This window comes from Lottia gigantea, assembly GCF_000327385.1.
Source record: "Lottia gigantea unplaced genomic scaffold LOTGIsca_107, whole genome shotgun sequence".
Taxonomy (NCBI): Eukaryota; Metazoa; Mollusca; class Gastropoda; family Lottiidae; genus Lottia; species Lottia gigantea.
In genome coordinates, this window is record NW_008706931.1 from 90,597 (window position 1) to 102,708 (window position 12,112).

General features: G+C 31.7%; 1 protein-coding gene across 1 annotated transcript; it reads right to left on the reverse strand.

Moving 5' to 3' along the window:
* Positions 1-10,408: 10,408 nt before the first annotated feature.
* On the reverse strand, positions 10,409-11,890 carry LOTGIDRAFT_136497 (hypothetical protein; the record flags this gene model as incomplete). The annotated part of the gene is made up of 4 exons (XM_009046793.1): positions 10,409-10,624; positions 11,017-11,120; positions 11,488-11,624; positions 11,823-11,890. 4 exons carry the CDS (start codon positions 11,888-11,890, stop codon positions 10,409-10,411), a joined length of 525 nt encoding a protein of 174 aa, XP_009045041.1.
* Between the last annotated feature and the right edge of the window lie 222 nt (positions 11,891-12,112).

The following is a 12,112-nucleotide window of genomic DNA, read 5'->3' on the forward strand; positions in this document are numbered from 1 at the left end:
AACACATGAATAACAGACAAAACCAAAATCTTTATTTTATTACCTTAACAAGTCTCTACACCGAAAAAATCTGATCAAGAGTTGTTTGAAAGTTAAGAATTTAATCTTTAGAAGTAGTAAGTTTAAAATCATAACTTATTGTTTGATATAGTAGAATGAAGTTCAATTGAAAAGTCCAGCTTAGTTTGAGTGCTTTGTTTCCATTTTAAAACACCCTCCAAAAAAAATTACCAAAGTGGTGCTTGCTGTGACAAACCAATTAAAATTCATTCTAAGCATTCTTCCATTCCTTTATATCAGAATTAACATGGACAGTTATTAAAGCTTATTGCACGAGTTAACTCGAATAATATATAACTGAATGAATCAAGATTCTATATGGTTATTTCTTAAGACAGGCAGAAGTAAAGTTAAGATTTCATTTTTCAAGAATGTAAATTGTTTGAAAAATGCCACGAATTTGTAAAATTACCGTTCGAGTTATGAAAACAATTTTTCTTTAATTATAATTAAGGTGGTAAGATTTTTGTAAAATTGTTTTTTTTCTCCATTTGTTTGTTTTTTTTTAAACATAATTACATTCTTGAAATCTTAAGAAAGAAAATAACCAAAATACTTTTTTGTTATAAAAATAAGTAAATTGTTCTGTGAATTAAAAATTGGAAATGAAAGGAGAGTAAAGACAAGTAGTGCTGGGATTGCCAATCATGTCAGGATACAATTTGTATCACAATATAAGGGATATGATACAATACATACTGCATTAATGTGTTAAAGTCAAAAGTAATACTTCTTACAACTTTGTGTGTAGGCTGCATGTTTGTCTGGTATGCCTAGTATTGTAAAGTATCGATACCTGACTATGCAATATGCGTATAGTGGCATGTTAATTGCGATTTATCGAGTTATCGATATATCTTGCCAGCACTAAAGACAAGAGACTGGAAGAGAAAGCGAAGATACATATATATTGATAGGGTGTATGTATATAATATATATATTTATAATATAGAAGAATATGTATCATTAACAAACAACAAGTTTCCATGGTAACAGATCAAACTGTGATCTGATTGGCTAAACAGTATTTATATACAATAATTTGAATACAAATAAAATACCAAACTAAAGTGATTGAAATTTTTTAAATTTTAACCTAGCATTCAGACAAAAGAAAAAGAATGAAAACTTAAATGATGTAGAAACAAAAAAAAATATTTTAAATTGAAAGCATGTTGTTCTCCAGTTTTCCAAAATAAAGAATCAAGTTATGAATCAATGCAAAATTTATAAAATACTTTTTTTTAGCTTTTTTTCTGAGAAATTTTTCTTCGCAAATCAAATTATATCCCAAAAGCTGAATTATCCATTTAAATGTTTATTTTTTTTTGATAAGATTTTGGAAAACTGGAAAAAAGCAATATAAATAAGCTAGAATGATACAAAAATGTAATGGAACAAAAAATTGTGCTTTATTAACATTTAATTAATGCTTTTTTTCTGAAATGTTCACAGATTAAAATGTCATTTAAAATCTTGATCACAATTAAAAGAATATCAACTCAAAAAAAAAAGTTCCATTGATATCTTCTGATGACCAACAATTTTAAAAAATTTAATTTTTTATCAATTTCTAACACTTTTGAACCTTAGTAGTATAGTCAAGCAAAAGCATTTGCACACTTTTGGATAAAATTCAAAACATTTGTATGAGCAGTAAACTTTATTTCAGGTTGGTAAAAGTAATCAATACAATTGTATGTTTTGAACAAAATTAACTTGTTTTGAAACTCTGATGTGCACTAATATATTTGCTCTATTATTGCTATATGGATTTGGGGCCTTTTTTTTAGAAGATTTTCTGTGCCTGAATAAGTTTTCTTGCTTTTTCCTAATCCATTTATTTTGTTCTTGAATAAAAATTGTGATGCCATTTTAGCTTGGACATTCGACTTAACATGATGAAAACTTCAGAAATAAGCATTAAAATATAAACATATATGAACAAAGAAAAATGAATAAATAAGGATGAGCCAATCCATTTTATTTCATATGAATTTTTGTAAAAACTAACCGTTTTCAAGAAAACTAAAATTAAAGTGTGTATACCAGATCTCTTTTTAAGTATCTAGGTCAGATTATTTGAAAGTTGTAACCACGGAAATCAGTTGAAATGAAAACCAGTTGAAATGAAAACTGCAATCATTTCATTGGTTGAGTGGAAAACTAAGAAAAGTCAATTTTTATGACAATTGCCACAAAAATAATGAAGATCTGTTTAATAAATTAGCATGAAACAGTATATTTTGGTGAAAACAGTTGTTTTTAAGTGCAAAAAGAGATCATGATTTGAAATGAACAGAATCATAATGGCACAGTACTTTCTTAGTATGCGCTGAATCTTAAATGATAAATTATTGAAATAACAAATATGTCTAAATTCAAGCAAACCTATCGCAAACAAAACATTGAATCAACAAACATTTTTTCACCTTGAATAAATTCTTATTTACATGTATTTTACATTGAAACCAAGAAGAAAGAGTAACCACTGATTTATGTACAAATTAGGCAAATAGAACCATAATTAATGTGAGGTCGCAACTTTACAAAGACAATATTTTCTGTAAATTATTCCTTCATCATAACATCTAGCAAAGATATACTTTTTGCACGATTCAAAATTTAAACAGGAGCAGTCCACTTTATTTTCTTTGTTAATGATCATCTTCACTGTTTCAATTATTATTCATACAGTTACTTAGAAATAAAATAAACTGCTTTTGTTTAAATTTTGAATTGTACCTGAATGTGCACAGTATCTTTGCTCGACAATGCAATTAATTGTGGATATATGCTCACAAGGAATTTTAATCTAAATTTTAAGATGAACCAAATTTTAAGGATTCAAAGCTTCCAAAAATAAAGTTGTGATTACCATATACATATTTAGAAAGGTAAAATTTATGGCTTTTCTCTGAAAATGTTATAATAACCACCACAGTCCACATCAATATATTACGATTTTGAATGTTATGTTTTTACTTGGATGGTTCCATGATTACATTAAAGCATATCCACAATTACTTGCATTATGTTCGTGTATAAATCAAAATTCCAGCTATAAATTAATCTAAGCGCAGTTTTCAGATAGATTGATGATGTGCGAGATGGTATTTATTGTGCAAGGGAGAATATATACTGAGGTTTCAAATACTGAATCTTTGGTTTTCCAAAAATTGGACACGAAAAAGAAGCTTCTGTAGAACATACAACGCATAAGTTGTGCAATTTAAGATATTAAGAGACAATTTATATAATCTTTAATTTTTATCCTCTATTGACTATGATGGACAGTTATTTCATAGCAACTATAAATTCAAACCATTTTGAGATATTGAGAGACAAATTAATGGAACCCTAACTTTAATCATTATTCTTATTTCTACTGGCTTTTTGGAGCCACTGAAATTTTGTATACAAGACCCCAATTTTAGGAATCATTTTGAATTCCAGAGACTTTCACCTTAAAGATATTCCAGAGAAAAATAGAAGAGCACCTAACACACATTTACCCATTCATTGAAAAAAAAAAAATAAACAGACAAAACAAGTACGACACAAACATAAACAGATTATTTGTCAACAAAAATAGCAACAAAGCATTATTTCTATTCCCTACACCAACGCATTGAATAATTTCATGGCCATTATTATTATTATTATTATCATAGTAACATTCAAATTTGATATTCATTTTTGGCAAGTTATGAAAATCTGGTCTAATCAATGAATGACTGTACAGTTATCTTATATAGCTTGGGAATTAAGGTCTAAAACTGAATTAGTTTACCGAGACTGATCAAAAAATGCAGAAAATATTCACTAGATTTTACAAGACAAAGCATTTTCATGGAATACTATAGCTGTTGCTTATACAACAACTACTATGAAATACCCAAAGTTTCTAATATATTCATGTAAAGTTGAAACAGTTTGTGTTTAATCTGCCTATTCACAGCATGCTGAAATGATATGCAATGAGATGGTAAAAGTAATATTTTTTTAATGAAAAGTGTAAAAATTGGAAAAGTTTTAATCAAGTTGTCTGTAATTGAATAAAACAGCCAAACAATGAAACACCAAAAATCAATTTTGTCATCTACAAATAGACGTCTGCCAGTGAAACAGAAGCAATCGATTAATTTCCAAGCTATACAAGGTAACTGATAAAACAAATTAATCATAAATAACACAGTATCACATTATTTCACATTCCACAGTAGATTCTGCCTGCTTCATTGGAATTAAATTTTGGATACAAAGACGTTGGCAATTTTACGACACAAAAAATTACAATCCATCATTTAATAAGAAAAATAAAAATAAATATATGCATTTTTAAATTTGAACAATTATATTTAAACATTTGTAATACTAACTGCAAGCTTTTTTTTTATCAATTCCAATACCACACATTTGATTCTGGAAGTCAACGTCTACAATGCTGACTTGATTATCCAGCTCCTTCCATCGCTACATATCATCCTATATAATATTTACAGAAAACACATGCAGCAATCCCAATTTCTGAGTTCAACTATCTAACTCTATTCCTAATCCTTCTTCCAAAGCACTTAGAAATATATTTCATAGGTTTTTGTATTTTTCATAATCATTAAATTCTCACAAAGTCCATTCGTAGGTATTTCTACAACTAATGGTTTAAATCACACATTTTTATTGGTTTTTAAGTCAGTTTCATTCCATAAGGTTTTGAGGTGTCTCTTATGGCAATCTTATCATTATATCAATCACAAACGAATCTGCTTAAAACAGTTCATTGCATAAAAAAAAACAAACGCACAAACTGATCAATGCGTTATGACATTGCAGTACACACAGTAAGTCGTCTTGAGTGAAGTCGAGTTTAGAAATGCTGTTTTCTGCCAACGCCTGACTGCTTTCATCACTGGATAGGTTTCTATATACCCACAATGCACTGCTTGGCGGAGATCATTCAATAATTAAATTCAAATCTTGATGGAAATATTAAACATAGCCCAACCAGTACATCATAAAAATTATGTCGATCATATCCTTTTATGCCATTATAAAAACTGTCCACACAGTTTCAGTTTTTTTTGTTTATCTTGAAGTAAAATTATCAACCACCTTATCTTTTTAGAAAAGACAAATTTGTTTTGCATCAATGAGTCATGAAAGTGTGCAATAATAAGACTAGTTAAATCAAAGACACTGTCCTTCACTTGGCTGACACCTTCACAGAGTCTTTCGTTTCCCGTCGTCGTCCCACCCTGTTCTCTTTTGACCGCCTTCCATTATTATTGTTATTCTGATGTCGCTGTTCTTTGGGTTCCCAATCTTTGCGGATGTCTTGCGTGGTGGCTCTGGCACTTGCCGTTGCTGTTTTGATGGTTGACTGCGATTGCTCACGTAATGTCTGCCCTCCTGATTTGGTGGCAGGGGGAGTTAGTGGAGGTTCATTCTCTTCTTTACCAGAGCTATCACTACTACCATTCTCTTGTTCGCGTTGTTGCTGTTGTTTACGCTGGACCATCTGAGCATAACTTAATTTAGTAGTTGTATTCTTATCATCTGATAATTGCTGAAAATATTTAAGCATACAAGTTATATTCCATGCATTTTTACCTTTCCCACATGAAGGCATTATTTAACTCAAGAAAGTCTAAATTCATTTCTGACAATATTTTAAACATAAAATGGAAAAAAATTTCTACAAAATGCTTAAAATGAAAATTGCGGCTTTGTTTGAATTAAAACAAAATGGCAACCAACACAAACATGAAATATTCTAATCAAAAATGCCTTATGCATGTAGAGCGTTCATGAGAACAGACCAAAAGACAATAAAACTTGACATCAAATACCATAATAAATACCAAATGTTTTTGACTTTATCAGGGAAAGTTAGATTTATGTGAGCATATAACTGAAATCTTACTGCACAAGATACTGTTGCTGTTTGAGGTTTAGTATGATGAACTGGTTGAGCAGCAGACGTAGTTGTATGTTGTTGTTGTTGTCTGATAGTTGTAGTTGCTGTTGATACTGTTGACGTTGATGTCACTGGAGCCGGTTCTGAAAGTTTTAAATCAATTGGACTGGTTGCTTTACTAACTCTGTAAACAGATAAAAATGAAAATGAATTAAATGGTTTGTGTCCTACTTTTCTGCAGTTAGAGGACAGAAATTCTAGAAACTGTGCGAGGAATGGACAAGGACTGTTCTTTTTCAATTTCCAAATGTCAAGGGATCTTTAAAGTGCACAGCCTAAAAAATCTCATCAGAATGACTAGATACCTTTTCCAAGGAATTCTATTGACTCATGCTAGGATTGAACTCTGGATCGTCAGGCAGGTTAGCCATTACAGCTCCCACAGTCAGATACAAAGTTGGGCATATAAAAATTCATCCATACTCAAAATTTGAAAAGCAAAGTTACTTGTGTGTGACTGGTTCTGTTGAGTCTAGTGGTGAAAGAGGTTCTGATTTGACTGGTACTGCTGTTGGTTCAGGTATATCTCTGGTTGGTGAGACTGATACAGCTATAGGGGCAGGAGATGGCTGAGGAGTGCTGTGAGTAATAATAGAGGTCTGTGTTTTACTGTCCCGCATGTGTGGTTTTGCCGTGCCTTTCACAACATCTGATATTTTAGTCTCGGGTAACTCACTGGAGGAAGAGTTATTCTGAAATAACAAGTTAAAAGAATTTGTGATGGAGGACAGTGAAACTCGCCACCTGTATTCAGCCAGACACCATTGTCATGTATAAATTACTTATCATACCACCCATCATACAGCATCCCACTTCAGCGTTTTGTGATGTAGCTGTCGCAAATACCTTTAGAACCACAGAGATCTGACAAAAAATTGGAAAAAGGCCCTTTTAACCTCTTTAACAGACCAGAACATTGAACTTACAGAGGAACCTGGTAGAGGAGGGAATGATTTGGACTCAAATTCAAACTGACTGTCAATACTACGACCATTAGTATATGAAGAATTTCTCTGAAATATACAAAATACAAATGAAAAAACATTGCTGGTTCGAGTCAGTGAGTTCTGAACAGGTTTTGTCTGTTCTAAATCTAGTCTTCAATCTAACTGTATGTATTTGGTTTGTCAGAATTTAACCTCTATTCCTTCTTGGTCATTTTGAATTCTATCTACACTGGTTTATTTGATGAACACAGTAGATATATGTAAAAGTTTAGGAATGTTGAAGAGACCATTAGTACAGTAATATTAATATACAACTATTAATGTTAACAATTAAACAATAATAAAACAACCAATGGAACAGATTGTAACAAAATGAACAGTTTTTAAGTATTGGGTTAATTTTAATGGCATGTTTGTTTCATGTTTCAATTATAACTACTTAAAGTTAAGTATATTTTCTTATTTTGATATTTTTTTTTTCAGAAAGCTCATAACCTCAAATTGGGATTTGTTTTCCCTGTTTCAAAGTTAAGGTTGTGAATAGTGGCTCAATGTTCACTTATTTTGGTAATTTTGGATTTCCACTGAATAAGAGTAAATATCAATTGTGAAATTATTAACCTTTTTACTCAAATTTTCATGTCCTACCTGCACTCTATCTTTTTAGGCTATCAGATTTCTTTATGGTTTCAAATACATTAAGAAAACACTTAAATTTCCAACTGAAAGGATTTTTGACATTTCATTGGAATCCATTAGAATAGACTTCTAAATCCAAAAGAATGTCATTAAGCAGGTCGAGAGGTCACCAGGAATAGATTAAGAAACAAACATGTCTAACACCACAATTTAGAACAATGCCAATGGCGTAGTATTAAGTAACAACAATCAAACAAGTCAACAATCATGCTGTCTCAGCCGCTTTTCTCATACCTTTTTCTCTTTGGCATTATGATCTATAGAATGATCTGTTCCATTGGTTAAAGGAGGACGCCGAAATGAATTCTAATAAAATAAAATGGAGAGTTGTATAATGGATAAAGGGACATTAACTATTTTGTACTAGCTGGGAAGCAGACATGATTTTTCAAACATATGCTGCATTCAATACCTGCTGTGAAAATAGTGTTTACGACTTTGAATATTGTTAACAAAGAACCCCACTGTAAGTTCCCACTATTACAAATGGTCAAGGTGAATGTTGTAGAAGTTGTGAAAATCAGTGTCAAAACAGTTTTCACAACTTTCTAAAGTAATACATATGAGAAAACCAAATATCAAAAGGAAATTTACAACATTAGCCCTTTAAACACAGTATCACAAGAAGTGTCAACTAAGGTTATACCTCTAAACCAGAAAGTAATGGAGTTTATGTAACAGTGTAAAATATCAAATTTTGAATGTAGCATAATATATTTTTCAATGTGCAACAATATAGTGGCTTATCCATCATAGAGAAGTAAAAGGAAACTTACGGGGGTTGAATTTCTGTTTATATTAGCACCATCATCATATCTACCTCTGTGTCCTTTATTAAAACCTCTAGTACTAAAATAGATCAAAAATATTTATCATATTATGTGAACAGAAAGAAATACATTTTTTTTACAAAGATAACTTAGGTTTTCAAGGATCCCTTTAAACCTCTATCACAGATCATCTCCACCCATTTACAGATGGATCAGTTGAAATGATGAGAAAAGATTACTTTAACATGTTGACTATGATTAGAACTTGTATCTGTAGTTTCCTAGGCCTTTACATTTAGAAGAATCAAATCCCCTTCTACTGATAATATCAACCAATCAGTAAAAATCCAATGGTCAGCCTAAAAACAAAGCACTCACAATCTAGGGTCTATTTTATTGCTAATCATATTAGCGTTGGCATCCATTCCGTGTGGTGGAACAGTCTGCTGGATAATATGAGACTGGTTGGTTGGATTATCCATACGTCTGGTATAACTACTATTAGTAGGAGCACCGTTCTCTAATCCTCGTGGACTCATTCTGGGTGCTGTGTTAAAATTACGTTCAGGTACAATCCTTCCTTCAGAACTACTCCTCTCTGTATTGACGTGACGATGTGGTTTTTGATTTCTGAAATGAAAGTTTTACATTACATTGTACTGGGTTTCCACTAAGGACCCCATTCCAACTATGCCTCCCAGCTTGTTTCTTTCCCTGAACCTACCTAAACCAGACATGAGAGTGTGCTAATAAAATATTGGCAGAACATGCCATAAAGATAAGGGGGAGATTTTTGGCTTTTGGAAAATCTCATGTCTGCTATACTCAATTTCCTAATCCGATTTAGGAAAACAGCTTTACAATCCCTTTAAAGCCAAATGCCATTAACCTTAAAAAAAAAAAACACCAGATGTTCCCAGAGAATAGACATAGATTTAATGACTTACTTATTTCTGAGATTAGGATTATGATTATAGATGTTACCATGGCGACCGGTAGAAGTAACTGAGTTGATATTTGTTGCAGAATAACCATTCATTGCCAACATCTAGAATTAAAAAAAAAATAATATGCACTGAAAACAAAAATCTATATTCTTTAAAGAAGAGCTTTACACTTACGGGCTTTCTGAATTTTAGCTCCTCTTATATATAAACGTTCAAATAAACACAGAATCATCTTTCAGTGGTAGAGTATTAAATATTTCTTACCTGTCCTGGATCTAGAAAGGGGGCAGTGGCTTGCGTCTGCCATGGGATGCTAACAGAGGGTTGAATTGGGTAGTAGAATGGCTGAAAATAAAGTTTCTAAATTAACCCTTTGAACATAGAACGTGAATAACATGAAAGTCATGTATCCTGAACTCAAAAAGAAATTTGCCACATTCCACAAAAAATCTTACTTTCATGATTGACCTAGGGCTGATATTTCTCGTGTAAATTTCAATTACAACAAATTATTACCCAAAGAATTCATGGAACAGGGTGCTAGAGTAGTATTCAATAAGATTGTGTTATTTAATATAATCCCTACCACAAAATCTCCCACTCTATCACAAATTGACAATATAAAAATGGCTATAGCTTACCGATTGACCATTAACATACTGTACCCTAGGCACAATGGGATAAGGTTGGGGATTAATAGGAAAGGTTGGCTGTTGTTCTGTAGGTGTGTATGTCGGTTTATTGAAACCATTACGAGGAGCTGGATACTGAGATCTTATCAATGGTTTTGCTTTTATTCTGGCCTGTAAAATACAATACAGCAACATTAAATATAAAATAACTAAGTATCCCTTTACATCTTTCCAACCTACAGACGTCTTGACTGAAAATTACATGTTGTGATATCAGTGTCCTTGATACAATTGAAAAGATTACAAAAACCACTTAAGACTACTTACAAACAAAAACAAGAGAAGGCTTCTCTTATAAAGCAGAACAAATGCTTTAAATTTCATTGAATTGCTTCCCCCAACTCCAAAAATATTTCCAACTTACCATGATGGGTTTACCCAGGAAATTCTGAACTTCCTCACGTAGATATTGATAGGCTTGTTGAGCATCTTCATCAGATTCAAATGTAACATACCAATTACTATTATGAGCAAATTCACAACTCACAAATTTGGGACAATTCTCTCCCTTGAATAGGTTCTTCACATCCTGAAATCAATTGAAATAAAATGGAGTGAAACTAATTGGGCCAATAAAGATGGGCCATGCAGTGTTTAATAAGGAATATTTTGTCAGGAAAACTGTAACATACTGGCTGGTTAAGGTTTAATGTCCCATTCAAATACAAGATACTTTTACTGGCAAAAGGGGGAAATGGGATTAAAAAAACAGAAGGCATTGTCTCGACCTGGAGGTACACTATGGGTCAAGAATAGCAGCCACACAATTGAAGAACAAAAGTAGTTCCAGAGCAATGAGAGGAGGAAATAAAATCTCATCCTACTTGTCTGCAATATGTTGAGTAATGCTGGAGAAATCAGTTCAGATTAAAAGTTATATTTTTATCAGTGTTTACTTCAGGTAAATGTTCTAATTCATACCTCAACGGGTGTTGTTTCTGGCACTTCTCTTAAAATAACTACACATCGACTGTGATTTGGTCTTACTTTCTCTCCCTTGTCATCTACTTGAACATTGACAGAATCTACAGAATACAAATTTACAAAAGACAATGTACAGTGACCGTTTACTCTCGCTGAATGGTCGAATATAGCAGCAGTAAGGATCCATATATTACAGTCTTGGGCTTAAAATTGACAATCCTCAAATCCTTTTAGAACTGAGAGTTCTCAATAATCAACATTTAATGCTGACACTGTCAATAATTAAAAGTAAGAAACAATTTCATTTTGAGGTAGGATATGAGGTAATAATATATGGTAAGCATTTTTATAGTATCAGAGGGAAAATTTGAATACAATTTTGCAAATAGAAGTCAAAAATGGTCAAGACAAATAGAAATCTTCTTTACAATATATGTAAATATTGTTTTTATGGTGTATGTATCTTACCTCTCAATACACTGATAATTAGATCTAAATCACTGGTTAATTTTTGCACTTGTGGAAATTTAGCTACTGTTGCTATAGGAACAAACATTTCTGTATCCATTTGAGATTTAAGATATGTATCGTGGATCAGATTTTCCCTGTAATAAAACATATTCCTGTTATAATATTTATTATAATACATAGTTTGTAATATTTGCCTGATAAAAATGGTCAAATTCACAGTTCTAAATGTGTCTGAAAAGCATAAATCACATAAATCATCAGTTTTCAATTAAAACAAAACAAAAGAAATACAAATTTTACTGGTCAATACCAGACTTTTTACAAAAACTTACCTCGAGAAGTAGTATTCCAGTTGAGTTTTAAGCATCTGTTTTAATTGATCTTCTGACACTGGTTCCATAGATACATTATCATCTGTTGATATTGTTGACACTATAAAATACAGAATAGATTGGAAATGATGTTATGTAAAGGTTTGAAAGTTCTAAGTAACTACTTGCTCTAGAACCCCTCAAAAGAACGAATGAGCAATATGGTCAGTAAAGTGTCACTTTGGACAGAAATATTCCATCTGATTATATATGAAAACTGTGACGTGTGTTAGGCCATTGATCATATCATA